This window comes from Arvicanthis niloticus, chromosome 28 (genome assembly GCF_011762505.2).
Source record: "Arvicanthis niloticus isolate mArvNil1 chromosome 28, mArvNil1.pat.X, whole genome shotgun sequence".
NCBI classification, from domain to species: Eukaryota; Metazoa; Chordata; class Mammalia; order Rodentia; family Muridae; genus Arvicanthis; species Arvicanthis niloticus.
The window spans coordinates 1,913,786-1,929,257 of NC_133436.1; the positions used below are offsets into that span (position 1 = coordinate 1,913,786).

General features: G+C 43.1%; 1 protein-coding gene across 2 annotated transcripts in view; it reads right to left on the reverse strand.

Moving 5' to 3' along the window:
- Positions 1–15,472, reverse strand: part of Fam120b (family with sequence similarity 120 member B) — a 43,904-nt gene that overhangs the window by 26,374 nt on the left and 2,058 nt on the right. For both annotated transcript variants that reach the window (XR_013107934.1, XM_076926548.1), the window contains exons 2-4: positions 10,200–11,581; positions 2,970–3,150; positions 1,676–1,780 (exon numbers count right to left, since the gene is read on the reverse strand). Coding sequence is in view for 1 of the 2 variants with exons in the window: in XM_076926548.1 (XP_076782663.1) it covers positions 1,676–1,780; positions 2,970–3,150; positions 10,200–11,564 (1,651 nt within the window). In the remaining variant the exon portion in view is untranslated. The remainder of the gene's footprint in view (positions 1–1,675; positions 1,781–2,969; positions 3,151–10,199; positions 11,582–15,472) is intronic.

The window sequence follows — 15,472 nt, forward strand, 5'->3', positions numbered from 1 at the left end:
ATGGAGGAAAGAACAAGAAAATTTCCTGTGGTGTTCTCTTATAAAGGCACCACCCCACCTAATCACCCACTCATTTCCCAGAGGCCCCTGCCTGTCTTGAACCATCGAGTTCCTGGCTCTGCTTCCAGTACATACGTTTGGAGAACATATTTGGAACACAGTGAACAGGAATGTGCTTCCTTTTCTGTTTCCCTCTTGGCCAACATTTAATTTCTTCTCCTTCCATCCTTTTGTCTGCTCCCTCCTTTCTGAAACCCCTCTTAGCGTTTCTCTTTTTCCTTCTTGAGACAGTGTCTCACTATGCAGCCCGAGCTGTCCTTACGCCAGGACCCTCCCTCCTCTTGGGATACTGAGCTCACAGGCTTGCCCATCACATCCAACTCTCCTTCCTAACTGTTAAGGAGTATCTTTTTATTTTTTTCCCTGCAGTCCTCTACCTCCCTGTACTTTGTTGAAAACACCCGATTTCTTTTTTATTTCTGCTTGTCGGGGAAGCAAAAAGGGAAAGGACTTTAGAGAACTACACAAATGATCCCTCAAAGTACAGTCTCAGGAGAGGCCTTTAAAAAGAGAAAGAACAGAGAAGGCTCACTAAAACGTGAAGTATCATGAGGCAGCCAGTGAACACTACCTTTGAAGGAAAGAAAAACTCCTATCTGGCACGGAAACAAGATGCTCGAGGCTACAACAAAGCATCTTTAAGCCTTCCCTGATGACGATGACGATGGGTAAGGATCTGTCTGTATCACATGCTCTGTGAGGAAAACGCCTTCAAAGGCGTAGCTCAGGTAAACCTGAGGCCCCACCTCCTAAGTGCCCAATAGAACCATCAAATTATGACTCTATCAATGGCCTAAGCCATTGATTAGGCCAGTGCCTTCATGATGCAGTCACAGAATGTCTCAGGGAGTTGTAGGATGGCTTAGTAGATAAAATGGCTACATGATCAGGAGGGCATGAGCTCAATCCTCCAGAATACACACACACACACACACACACACACAGACACACACACAGCAGCCAGGGGCAACAGCATGCACCTGCAATCCTAGAGCAGGGGATGTAGAGACTGGGCAGTCTCTATGGTCAGCAAGTCTAGTCAAATTAGTGAGTTCCAAGTTCAGTGAGAGACTGTCTTTAAAAAATAGAATCAAAGTGGACTTAAGGTGTTCAATGTTGACCTCTACCGACCCCCATCCCTGCTAACGGAGTCTTTCAGGGCACAGGAATTAAAGTGAACATCAGTCAACATGCATGGTGGTTTAAATATGGTTGGCCCATGGGAAGTGGCACTATCAGGTGGCCTTGTCAGAGGAAGTGTGTCACTGTGAAGGCAGGCTTTGAGGTCTCCTATGCTCAAGCTCTGCTCAGTTTGGAAGAGAGCCCCCTCCTGGCTGCCTTTGGGTCAAGATGCAGAACTCTTGGCTCATCCAGCACCGTATCTCCCTGGATGCTGCCATGCTTCCCGCCATGATAATATTGGACTTAATCTCTGAAAGTATAAGCCAGCCCCAATTAAATGTTCTCTTTTATAAGGAGTTGCCTTGGTCATGATTTCTCTTCACAGCAATAAAACCCTAACTAAGACAACATGTCATTCTGCAAACAGGAAGTCATACAATGGAGTCTTCCTTGAGCTGACATCCTAAGATGGATAGCTTAAGGCACTACATACCTTCAACGGTCATCTGCAGAGGCCTAACTAGGTCTGGGTGCTTCAGGGAGTTACCAGGGTACACAAACCACTCCTTGACCACTGGGCCGGTGGTGCTGGCTCCATCTGCGTAAAGACAATGGGCCAGTAAGTACAGGAGGAACACAAGGTCCATGCATAACCACTGGCCCTGTGACTTTTCCTCTTGCTGCAGGGATGAATGTGATTATGCTGATAACAGCCACTGCATTTCCCAAGTCACACTGCTTTGTGAAAAGGGGGAAGCGACAACACCAGAACCCCAAGCCAGCTGAAATTTTACAATAATCACTCACTAAACACACAGAGGACTTTCATTTTTAAAATTCTAATGTAAAGTTTTGTAAGTGGCTTCAAATACTGAGTTCAAGACCAGAAGGAATGGGCTGGAGAGATGTGTTGATGGTTAAAATGACTTGTTCTTACAGAGGACCTGGGTTCAATTCCCAGCACTCACATGGCCACTGTCAAACACTCAAAACTCTACTTTCAGGGGATCTGACGCCCTCTTCTGAACTTCACAGGCACTAGGTACACATAGGGTGCAAAGACATACATGCAAGCAAAACACTCATATATAAAAGTTAAAAGCTTTTTTAATGACCAGAAAGGAGTGTCATAATCCGGCAGGAGTTCTTACTACATGCACATCATGGACCCACCCTTCCTGACTTCCCACTAACAAGACCAAGGCTGTCTGTACCTAATGGAGGGACCTCAGTGCACGGATGGACCCTCCTCAGTGACACCCTCCCACCTCTCTCCCAGCAATGCACTGACACTTTGAAAACTCTTTCCTATTTAGCCTGTACTTCTTAGGACTGTTTAAATATGCAAGTCTGTTTGTATTTCTAGTTTCTTACCTAAATCTTGGTGTGTGGAACATTTGTACAAATTTCCAGGTGCTGTTTGGCCTCTTTACGCAGGGCAGGGGCAAAGAACAATGTTTATTCTAAACCGTTATTGCTGAGATGCTCCAATCTCAGCAATCCTGGTTTGTTCCTTTGGAGGACAGGACTTCCCCTAATTTGCTTGTTGAGACAGAGTCTCTCTCTGTGGTGCTGGCTGTCCTGGAGCTCGCTATTCAGACTGAGTTGGCCTCAAACTCTGAGACATAGTAATGTTTTGTGGCATTAATTATTAATGGTGTTCTCAAGTAGATTTTACAGACAAACAGAACCCGTCGTCTGTTTGTCCTAAGACAATGCACTCTCCTTCATCTCTCAGAGTCCAACTCCAAACAGAATCATTGCTAAAACGGACCAACTGACCTCACCTTTCCAGTCCCCGAATAAGAGTGAGTAGACACGCTGCCGGACTGGGCGGTAGATGAAGGCTTGGCTTGGTAGGGCTTGGTCCAGCTCGTCCTCCAGAGTGTTACTACACTCTATCTCTCCACTGCTCATAATGTTGTACACTAGGTAGCTTTCTGAGTGGACATGATGCATCCTGGCAATCTGTTCAAGGATTCAAATGCAACAGATTTCCCCTTGAAAATAAACAAACTTTTGAGGTTTAGAAAGAAGCAGTCAACACCACTTATCAGTTTAAAACACCCAAACAGGAACTGGAGTTCAGACACATGATATCAAGTGGCATTTTATGTTTTGCTTTTGGACTAACGAGTTCAAAACTTCACTTGTATCAGTCTTCTCCTGTGTCCTCCAATCTAGCTCTCATACTTACCTGTGCAGGACTTTATTATTGTCTGCTCGAGGGCTCAGGTCTCCCAACAAACATATGCTCACCACCTTCCTGACAGCAGGGCTGTTACAAAGGGCTCCTTTCTGAGCTTCCAGATCCACGGCTTCCTAACCTCCCACTTCATAACACTCTTGGGCTCACCTCAATCATGACTTACTTCTCTATGACTACACAGAGAGGCCCTGTCTGTCTCAAAGAAAGAAAGAAAGAAAGAAAGAAAGAAAGAAAGAAAGAAAGAAAGGAAGGAAGGAAGGAAGGAAGGAAGGAAGGAAGAAAGAAAGGAGGAAAGGAAGAAGGAAGGGAGGGAGGAGGGAGGAAGGGAAAGAAAAGGAGAAACACTTTTAACACAATCTCCAATATAGACGCTCATGGATTTCGTTTTTTTTTTTTCAGCAGAATTACTTCTAATTTTTTAAAAAATAATTTCTTTAATTTTATTTTATGTGCACAGGTGCTAGGGTGTCAGATTCTCTCTGGAACTGGAGTTACAGAGAGCTGTGAGCTGTCATGGGTGGTGGGAATTGAACCTGGGTCCTCTGGAAAAGCAGCCAATGCTTTTAACCACTGAACCACCCCTCCAGCCCCACTTCTAATTTTAAATTCGCTCTTTCACTTCTGACTTTTTTGTTGTTAGATTGTTTTGTGTTTATGTTGTTTTTTGTTTGTTTTTGTTTGTGACAGGGTCTCTCTACATAGTCCTGGCTGTCTTGGAACTCACTGTGTGAACAAGTGTCTGGTCTCGAAGTCACAGAGATCCTAGGATTAAAATAATGAGCCACCGTTCCCAGGCCACTTTCTTACCCTTTGATTTGTATTTTAGTTTGTAGTTTTATAAATTTGCCTAGGAAATAATAACGAGCTATATAATTGTACTCTTCCAATAAAATTTAATTTTGGCAACTACATATGCTCTGAGATATAACACTCCCTTCTGAAGGCTGTGTGTTTGTTGTTAAGTTATGCACTTAGGATTCTTGATTCAGCGATAGTAACAGCACCCAAGAGCTCCCTGTTTCCACCCTGCCATTTAACTGCAGTTTAACCACTATCACGAGCACCTGGTTTCTCGACTGAGAGAAGCATGTGGTTGTGGCCATGCCTGCCACTGTTCCACCGCAAGTTATATTTGGCCATATATAGTTAAATCATGCAAACTGGAATTCTAGCTGCCAATTAGACAAGTTTGCACGACTTAACGAGGGTGGGCGTGGGGGTGAGGGCAACATAATTTAGTTCATCAGTAAATACAATACATCACACACGTGCTCCTTCCTGTGAGTCCCTGACCTCTTCTCTGCTGCCCCTGTGCTGACCCCAGCAAGCAGTCTACCCACACCATTGCACAAGCAGCTGTCCAGTCACTACAACAGTCACCAAAATCTCCCAACTGCCAAACCCAGATGGCCCAAGCCCTGTTTTTTTTTTTTTTTAAAAAAAAAAAAGACTTTAATTTTTAATTCGCTTCCTATGTCCCTACCGCCCATGCCCACCCTCTCTGCAGATCTCGCCTGTCTGTAGTCTGCTTGAGTTAAATGGTCGACCAGGAGCAGCCGAGGTCATCTGTGTGACTGCAGGTTTAGAGCCCCTGGAGGCTGTCTGGTGCCATCTCAGAAGCCACACCTATTCCTTGACCTTTATAGTACCTACGCTCTTCAGTACTTATGCTCCATAGTACCTACGCTCTTCAGTACTTACGCTGCATAGTACCTACAGTCTCTAGTACTTACGCTCCATAGCACCTACGCTCTTTAGTATTTACACTCCATAGCACCTACACTCTTTAGTACTTACGCTCCATAGTACCTACACTCTTCAGTACTTACACTCCATAGTACCTACACTCTTTAGTACTTACACTCCATAGTACCTACGCTCTCTAGTACTTACACTCCATAGTACCTACGCTCTCTAGTACTTACACTCCATAGTACCTACGCTCTCTAGTACTTACGCTCCATAGTACCTACGCTCTCTAGTACTTACGCTCCATAGTACCTACACTCTTCAGTACTTACGCTCCATAGTACCTACACTCTTCAGTACTTACGCTCCATAGCACCTACACTCTCTAGTACTTACACTCCATAGTACCTACACTCTTTAGTACTTACGCTCCATAGTACCTACACTCTCTAGTACTTACACTCCATAGTACCTACACTCTTTAGTACTTACGCTCCATAGCACCTACGCTCTTTAGTACTAATACTCTATAGTACCTACAGTCTTCAGTACTTACACTCCATAGCACCTACGCTCTTTAGTACTAATACTCTATAGTACCTATGCTTAGAATGTCTTAGAATGTGTAGGATGCAGTCTTAAATACTCAACTGAGAGACAACAAGGAGAAAGCAGTTCTCTTATAAGAGGAGAAAAGTAATAAGAGTATAGATACTATAGAGTGTAGTTACTATGATGGAGGATAAGTACTAAAGAGTGTAGGTACTAAAGAGTGTAGGTACTATAAAGTATAAGTACTAAAGAGTGTAGGTAGTATGAAACATAAGTACTGAAGAGCGTAGGTACTATGGAGCGTAAGTACTGAAGAGTGTAGGTACTATGGGGCGTAAGTACTAGAGAGCGTAGGTACTATGGAGCATAAGTACTAGAGAGTGTAGGTACTATGGAGCGTAAGTACTAGAGAGTGTAGGTACTATGGAGCGTAAGTACTAGAGAGTGTAGGTACTATGCAGCGTAAGTACTAGAGAGTGTAGGTACTATGGAGCGTAAGTACTAGAGAGTGTAGGTACTATGGAGCGTAAGTACTAGAGAGTGTAGGTACTATGGAGCGTAAGTACTGAAGAGTATAGGTGCTATGCAGCGTAAGTACTAGAGAGCGTAGGTACTATGGAGCGTAAGTACTAGAGAGCGTAGGTACTATGGAGCGTAAGTACTAGAGAGTGTAGGTACTATGCAGCGTAAGTACTAGAGAGTGTAGGTACTATGGGGTGTAAGTACTGAAGAGTGTAGGTGCTATGGAGTGTAAGTACTGAAGAGTGTAGGTACTATGGAGCGTAAGTACTAGAGAGCATAGGTACTATGGAGCGTAAGTACTAGAGAGCGTAGGTACTATGGAGCATAAGTACTAGAGAGTGTAGGTACTATGGAGCGTAAGTACTGAAGAGTGTAGGTACTATGCAGCGTAAGTACTAGAGACTGTAGGTACTATGGAGCATAAGTACTAGAGAGTGTAGGTACTATGGAGTGTAAGTACTAAAGAGTGTAGGTACTATGGAGTTTAAGTACTAGAGAGTGTAGGTACTATGCAGCGTAAGTACTAGAGAGTGTAGGTACTATGGAGCGTAAGTACTGAAGAGTGTAGGTACTATGCAGCGTAAGTACTAGAGACTGTAGGTACTATGGAGCATAAGTACTAGAGAGTGTAGGTACTATGGAGTGTAAGTACTAAAGAGTGTAGGTACTATGGAGTTTAAGTACTAGAGAGTGTAGGTACTATGCAGCGTAAGTACTAGAGAGTGTAGGTACTATGGAGCATAAGTACTAGAGAGTGTAGGTACTATGGGGCGTAAGTAGAATGGCTTCTAATGGTCTCTCCTCCTGGGACTAGAACTTCAGGCTCACACTGAGTGCACAGATCAAAGGTGCTACATTTCATTCCTCTGTAGTGGAACTCAGTTAATCACTTCCTGAAAATGGCCCTTCTCCCCCCTTAGCTGCTGCAGCTACTGATTCAGGTGTTCCAGGAAAAATTTTACAACCAAATGCAAAGCTACTTACTGTTCACTTCACTTCTCAGCCAGTTACAGTGGCACATGCCTGCAAGTCTAGCACTTGGGAGGCTCAGGCAGAAAGATTGAGAATTCCGAAGCGGTTAATACTCAAAATTCTTTCCTGTATTTCTTTTCTTTGCATTGAAAAAGATAAATTCAAATCTTGACATCTGATCTTTGTTATTTTCTTGGTGCCAGGGATTAAAACTAGGGCCTTGCTAAGTATATGTTCTATGGTTGAGCTACACCCCAGGTGATATAAGAACTTTGGATCAGGCATTTGATCATGAATGATCCAATCTGTTGCTCTCCTGTGTACCCCCTCACCTCCTCAGCATCTCCAACTAACACATAACATACAGGAGAGCCAGTGCTAAGCATCTACTGGCAAACTATTAATTTTAAAACTAGGGTGGAAACCCCCACACTGAAGAGCAGTGCAGCTGCTCCCCTGACTGCCATTTCCTAGTTCTAGCTCGTTTATTCAAGGCTGTCTTTTACTTAGGCTTCTGCCATAGTGAGTTTAAATCTGCTCTTTGCAGTATAACCAGTGTTTAAAAAACAACGTTCAATCCCATCAAGCAATACTGGTACAGGAATCAAGCACTCAACTCTTTCATAACAAATGAGGTTCCCTGTGTGGTCTGACCTAAGCTGTCAGGCCTACCCCTGCTGTAGGGACTGAGAGTGCTACCCAGACTGTGGACTTGGTAGGAGGCAGGAGGACACCTCACAAGCAGACCCTGAGTCAGAGAACATGTGGGAAGGAGACAGATGAAAACAAAAGCCAACTGAGTGGCTGGAGTCAGCAAGGTAAACCAACACCACCTCCCTCTGGGACAACCCAGGCTAAGCCTGTGTCAGACATCACCTCAAATGGCACACAGGACACCAGGAGGAGGCAGCTCCATGGCATGCCGTTTACTTCTGTGCTCTTGGAACTCCAGATCAATTTCATCTCTATGTGGCCAGGTCAGATCCAGAAATTGGATGGAGATCTTGGCCTTAGTACTGGATATCAGGAGCCTTGGACATCCCTGCCCTCAAGTCAGAAGGGAGCCAAGAGCTTCTACTTCCACAGTGGTGACTGAACAAACAAGACTTTAACAAATGAGAACCCTACAGACACAGGAATCTGAGGACAATCTTTGCAGGATCTGGATTAGAAGTAGCATCATCATATCCAATCTGCATAATAAAACTGAAGGTTAAGCAAAGTCAGACCCACCTTCCCCTGGGAAGATCACCAACCTTTCCTCCAGCCCCCCCACACTTCTCTATTCTCCAGACTGCCAGCACTTTCCTGCAGTTCCCCTTTACCCTTTCTTCCATGAAGCACTAGCAATACTTCCCAAGTGCAAGCAATCAGTTTGTTTTCTTAAATTCTCAGCATTTGCCTACCTACGAGTCTCTTACAGAATGTGAGGATCTACATTTTACTGTAATTGCTATTAGTTTACCTGTCACAATCCACTAATGAAAAAAGAGGTCAATGGCTTTTTAAAAAGGAAGAGAGACTGATGTGCTTGTAGCAGGACCAGAAGTCCCTAAGAGGCTAAGCTACAGCTGGGGGAGAAGATCATTTAGCCCACAAATATTTAAAGACGAGCTATTAAAAGACAGACAGTATGTGAGGTGTAACATACGGCATTAGAAAAACTCATGACCTGCTTCAGGACCACCCGTCCACAAGAAAGCTGTTGATCACACAAACAGATTCCAACTGAAGCCCACAGACGCCTGGGTAAGACACACTTTCAACAGAGGCTGTAACAGAAGAGACTGGTAAGCATTAAGTAGGAGTTCATGGTAGTTGCCCACGAGGTGGAAAAGTGTGCACAATATCGTGAGGACCACATAATCAAAGGAAATGGAAGAAAACCAGTGGGATATGAGGCTAGAGTCTGAATACCATTATTTCTTGGCTATATGTTTTTGTTACAAGATAGTAAGAATTACAAGAAAATACAAGATAAAGGTCTTGGTTTCACCACACAGCACGGCAAATGAACTAAAAAGGGTAAAAGTCTACTCAGGAGTTCTTGACAATTAAGATAGTAATTTCCACAAGAGATAGCTGGGACCAGGGAAAAACAGTGCTGGAAGAAATGGATATTGCATAAATTGAAATCTTATTTAATAGAAGTAACAGGACTCACCATGATTGGCTATGTAAAGCGAGAGAGCCAGGTAAGTGCCACATGACTTTAATCCTAGCACCAGGGAGGCAGAGGCAGGCAGATGTCTGTGAGTTCAAAGTCAGCCTGGTCTATGTAGTGAGTTCTAGGACAGCCAGGGATACACAGTGATACGGAATTCTTACATCTGTATTGTGAATAGTGTATTGTGTATTGTGAATAGCAAGCTTGTGGGTAAAGTCGTGCTTGACTCAGAGCTTGCAAGCTTTGGTCATCCCTGTGGGTATCACCTTATCCGTATGACCAAGATAACAGGACTGGGGATTTGGCTCAAGGGTTAAGCATATGCTTAGCATGAGGGAAGCCATGATGGCAGAGTTAGGCATGACTAGAAAAATACCTATTTCACAGGACTGAGAAAAGATAAAGCCTGTGTCTAGCGTGGAACTTTGACACTTATGTAATGCTAACTTACAATCAGTTTAAGCTCCTAGCATTTACATTTAGAGTGTGGCTGCACCACATCAATTCCAGGTTTCCCTCTCTTCAAGCCCTAGAGCCTAGATACTTTACCAGTATGCCTCACAGTGACACTAATTTTAATCACTACATCTGTAGGGTTCCTATAATCCCACATTTGAATTATTCATAGCAAATGCTGTCCTCCCTGACTCCATGGGGAAACCTCCTGTTTAACTACAACAGTCTCTCCTTAGAATCCTACAGCTCTTTCCCATCCTATTCATGAGACAGTATCAGATGTATTTATGACATGGTTTCATATATCTCCCTAACTAGACTCAAGAGGTTTCCCGTCTGGATCCTCCTACGGTCCTCTGCAGGTAATAAATGCTCACAGTCAAACCTGTTAGTAAGTATACTTTCAATCATGACATTGTAGATGGAGGTTGGGGAGGCACAGCCACTTGCCTTTAAGATCTCAGACTCTGAAACCATGGTTGCTTGCTTTACTTCAGGTTCCATATCCATGGCGTCTTCTTGTTTAACTTCAGGGTATGCACACATGAGTGCTTCTAGATTAAATTCAGTGTCTATTTCTGTAGGTGATTTTTGCTTGCTCTCTGGGTGTGTATATAGGGAAACTTCTGGCTTGGATTCGGGATCTGTGCACATGGGCACTTCTTGTTTGGATTCAGGATCTGTGCACATGGAAGCTTCTGGGTTGGGTTCAGAATCCATACACATGGGGACTTCTTGCATGGTCTCGGGATTAGTGCACACAAGAACTTCTTGCTTGAATTCAGGATCTATACACATAGGGACTTCTTGCTTGGATTCGGGGTCTAAACTCACCATTTGCTTCTCTGTTATTATGCCTTTGGGTTTTTGAACTAACCATGGAGATTTCTGCCCTGGCAAAAGATACGATGTTACTCCTTTATAAAAAAGAGCTTTGTTTGGCCCCAAGGGTAGCATCTCTTCTATCCTCTTCTCACCTTGATACAGATGAAGAACTTTGGAGATATAGTCTGAGACAGCTAAGATAATATTTCCCTTTCTGCCTGCGTTCTCTTTCACAGAAGTATAGGACGACAAGCATTTGTACCGAAAGCTTTCAAACATGCCCTCTGGAGTGATGTCGTTGCCAAGCAGACAGGCCAGCAGAGGAAGGTCTGCCACATGGAGGCCCAGGCTCTCACAGAGCTTCTCTCGACAGAGCATGACGGTTCGGAGACTCTCTAGGCAGAGATCACCAATTGAAAAGTAAGGGCAAGTGTCGTAAATTAAGTAGTCAGTGTCTTCCCCAAGGATCCCAAGACAGTTGTGCTGGAGGCCGTAAGAAGCCACCTCGTAGTCTGCCTCTTGTAATGAACAGAAGGTCTCCTGGCCCAGTGTCTTCAGTGCGAATCGTGTAAATATAGCCAGACCCGAGGGAATGAAGAACATGTTTCTGCCTGGCTGGACTCTTTTTGACTTGATATAGTGGAAAATCTTGGATATTTCCCTGTTGTTTTTAAGTCTACGTTTTACCCACTCATCGCGCTTACCCGGCTCCACCATGCCATCAAAGAAGAATATTAACTTGATGCCGGCAGATGTGAAGGCTGTAACAAAATCTCTCAGAGCAGAATAGTATTCTCTCCACTGGCCGCCGCAGATCCAAGACTCTGGTGTGTACCAGTATCGGAGACAGCACATGGCATCCACCACAATGGTAGGTGTATGTCCAGGGTACTTGTGTCGGTGACGCTCTGCCAGCTCATGAATATTTACTACTGTACATATATGTGGGCAGGTACTTCCCACAAATCCCTGCAAACCTCTTACACCCATAATTGGATTTTATGAATCTGAAAAAATAAAACAAAATAAATCCAAAATTAGTAACTATGACATTATTTCTAGACACTTGTCAATGCAAACATGGACAACATTTAATGTTCTAAAAAAAAACAGTGTGTCACCGGGCTAAATGACATACTGACTAGGGGTGTTTTCAGTGGAAGTACAGAAGACGTTTTATGAAGCATATATTAATTTCTACAGTGGGACTTTCACAAAGATAATATACAGGACAGTAATCTTTTAAAATTTCACTTACTAGTCAAGGCATCCCTCAGTTAAATACAAAGAGGTAAAGTTTTTTATTTTATTTATTTCTTTGGGAGAGGAAGGGGGTGGAAGGTGGTATGCACACATGTCATGCTGCATGTGTGGAGGTCAGAGGATGATTCAAGTACGCTAGTTCTCTCCTCTACCGTGTGGGTCCCAGGAGTTGAAGTCAAGCCACCGGGCTTGGCAGCTGCCATTTTCACCCACTAAACCATCTCATCAGCCTGAGTTAGTTTTTAAATGGGTAATTATCTCCCACCTCGGACTTAGGTAGAAGTTATTTTTAAAATATAAAATATAAATTGAAACATGGGTAACCTTCAAAATACTAACTTTTTTGTTTGTTTGTTTTACAGAGGCCCACCATGTAACTCTGGTTATAGACCAGGCTAGCCTTGAACTTAGAGAGACCCACCTGTCTCTTTCTGGTGAGCAGTAGGATAAAAAGAGTGTTCCATCACATCTGGCTTGAATTATTTTTGATAACTAAAAGTAGCCAGGCACCCCGCCCCATGAAAAAAAAGAGCACACTGACTTGGTGCACATAAAATTCTAGTTCACTGATAGCAAATCTGCAGTGATAAAAGCGGTCTAGTGATTGTAAATAATAGTAAATAATAAATAGTAAACAATAGTAATAATAATATTAATGATAATAATAAAAAGTTACTGCTTTGTAGAAAAGAGTCTAACATGATTTCCCTTCAGATGGGAGCTTTATTAAAGCTCTAGCTGGGATGGTAGCCGTAGGCAGACATATGATGGGGCAATGGATTAGGAGAGCGAGTTTCAGGTCCAAACGAGAGGTTAATTATCAGGAAGAGCATAACAGGGGTAACCGAAACAAAGGACCAGATGGTTCAGGTTCCAGAATATTACGAGAGCTACAGCACCAAACCATAGATGACATGATGAGGTCTTAAGGGAAGACAGAATTCTTTCTGTTTACAAGACACAAAGGGAGTTTCTGGTTGTGATTTTGTGTCTTGGGGGTGGGGGTGGTGTTAATTCCATACCATGTGACCTAGCCTACTTGCCAGGAGTCACAGGCACGAAGGCACCAAATAAAAGTCTAATTATTATTTAAGGTTTTTTTGAGATTTGATGTGAGGGGTGAGCTCCTTTCTATGTGACACAGGCATGTGGTGGGTCTGTGGTCTAACAGTGGTGTCTCTGATGGAGGCAGACAGGAAGAAACCATGTGCTAGGATACACTTTGGAAGTGGCAGGTATAGATGCTACTGAGACTATGCTGATGGATATATCTGATGCAAATGTTAAAACTTATCAAACTAAGTAAATGTGTCAAGCATACTGGATGAAGGTGTTACAAAGAGACTGCATTAAAATGTACTATACTAAATAGTTGCAACATTTGAGATAGTGACTCGGTGGAAAGCTGAAATATAGATACAAAATATTTTAAAAGTCAGAATTCAGAATGTGGGAAAGTATCATCGAAATTCTTTATTTAGTAAGATGTACTTACCTAAGTCTTTGTATATAAATAAAAGACGTTCTTTAGGCAGACATGTCCATCAATAGTAAAAGTAATTCCAAAAGAAACATTGCATCTTAATGGTCTATTTTTCCTATTTTTTTTTTAAAATATGGCATCAACCCACTAAGTCCTTTGATAAAATATTAACAACAACAAATACTCAATATACAAAAAGCAACATAAAATAATGTCTCTTGAAGACCTAGGGCAGAGAGACTATCTCATCTTTACAGTGTACAGGCATCAGCCAGGTGCGTGTGAGGGAACACACACACACACACACACACACACACACACACTAACCTGTGAGACAAATTTTCTGATGTGTAGTAAAAGCTTTAAGTTCCATTATACCAACAAAGCAGCTATAAAAATTCTAGGCTTAATACAAAAGGCACCCTCACATGACTATTGTTTGAAGAATTTACTGGTTACTAATAGATACTAGCTCCTACTGGCAGAATTTGAAGTTGTCATTAGCAGTTTAGACATCAAAAGTTAGGTGGACACAAATATTACACATTTTATGTTAAAATCTAAAAAAGCCTTGCCCATATTATTATTAAATATGGTAGACACATAGATTATGATATCAGGATCTATCATCAAATTGTAATGACAATATTTGGGTTACTAAGTACTGAGTCTGCTAACACGATTCAAGTCAAGGGACCTATCGGTTGGATTCCTGGGTCTGGGTCCCACATTCAGGACTTTGACACTTTCTGCGGCTTGTAGTGTGGGACTCGCATGTGCAGGCAAACATTCTGCCACTGAATTATATCTCTACCCCTGACAATTTACAATCATTTCTGGAACAGGGTGGGTTTTCCCTTGATATTAGACAACACAGTATGGAGAAGGCAGACTTCAGAAAGGGAATGTTTGAAGGCAAAGGCTACTCAGAACAGACAGATGCCAGCACATAGCTCTCACAGGCTCTAGACGGCTGGTCTGTACCTAGTTCTGGATTAAGCAGGACTTTCGCAGTTTACTGGGGATAGACAGACAAGTGTAAGTCTTACCCACCCAGAGACTATATTTCTATTCAGTGAGGAAATGACCACTTCTCTCCCAGCTCTTCACTGTGTGCTAGGATCCAAGAGACTCACCCTGATAAGACACCAGTAACAGCCGCCTGGCCCGTGCCAGTGATTACAGAAGCCTTCCCCATCACTCCCAACACAGAAAACGACACATGTGGACAGACTTCGAGGAGCAACACAGATCTCCCACTCCTCCTCTGGCCTGGCCCTGCCCCGTGAGCATCAACATCTTCTACATTTGAGCTGCTGCCCTCCGCTGCCAATAAGATGGGAACTGTTGTTGTTTGTCTGTTTCAAGTATTTTCTACTAAAGCTGCTAAGACAATGGGCTTCTTGATATATTCTTATTTTCCAGGAAGCCAGGCTCAGTATATTGCTTTGGTTTTGTTCAAATGTTAATGCTCCTACCTTCCCCCATAATGGAAAGCCTGCTATTTTGACAAGAGCGGAAACTAGTACTTCCTAGCTTTTACCCTGTTAATTTCTTACACTGTGAATCACAAACTACCTCAGAAAAGCAGCATGTGCACACACATTTTAAAAAGTTGTGGGGACCTGTGACATTAGAATATATCTGGTATTGAAAGAGTCTTCAGTTGCTAGATATTCACAACACCCAATTCCTTCCTGGAAGGAAAAGGGAATCTCGTAAGGTGCAGGAAGTCTCCCAAACTTAGAACATTCATAGAGATCTGTTGGGAGCCAACTTTAGCAGAAAGCGGCTAGATCAACCTTGCAGCCATCTGGAACCATATACCCTGATAAGAGATTTGGTTTTCAACAGCCTACAACAGCTGAAGCACACTCTGATATCCCACATATTTTGTGTTGCTGTTTACTGCCCCCAGCTGCAAGGCGCACGTGGCAAAAGCGTATAAATACCTCAGAATTCCCTTCAATAAAGGAGACTTGGTAAGAGACTTGATCACACCCTGTCTTGTCTCCATTCTTCGCGTCTCTTCCCCTGCCCCAAGAGCCCCACTCTCTCTCTTGACCAGAGCACTTAGCCCCAAAGCGTTGAGGCAGAGTACGGGCCGCAACAGAGACCTGCTCCAAAATTAGAAAAGCAGTAACTGATCGGG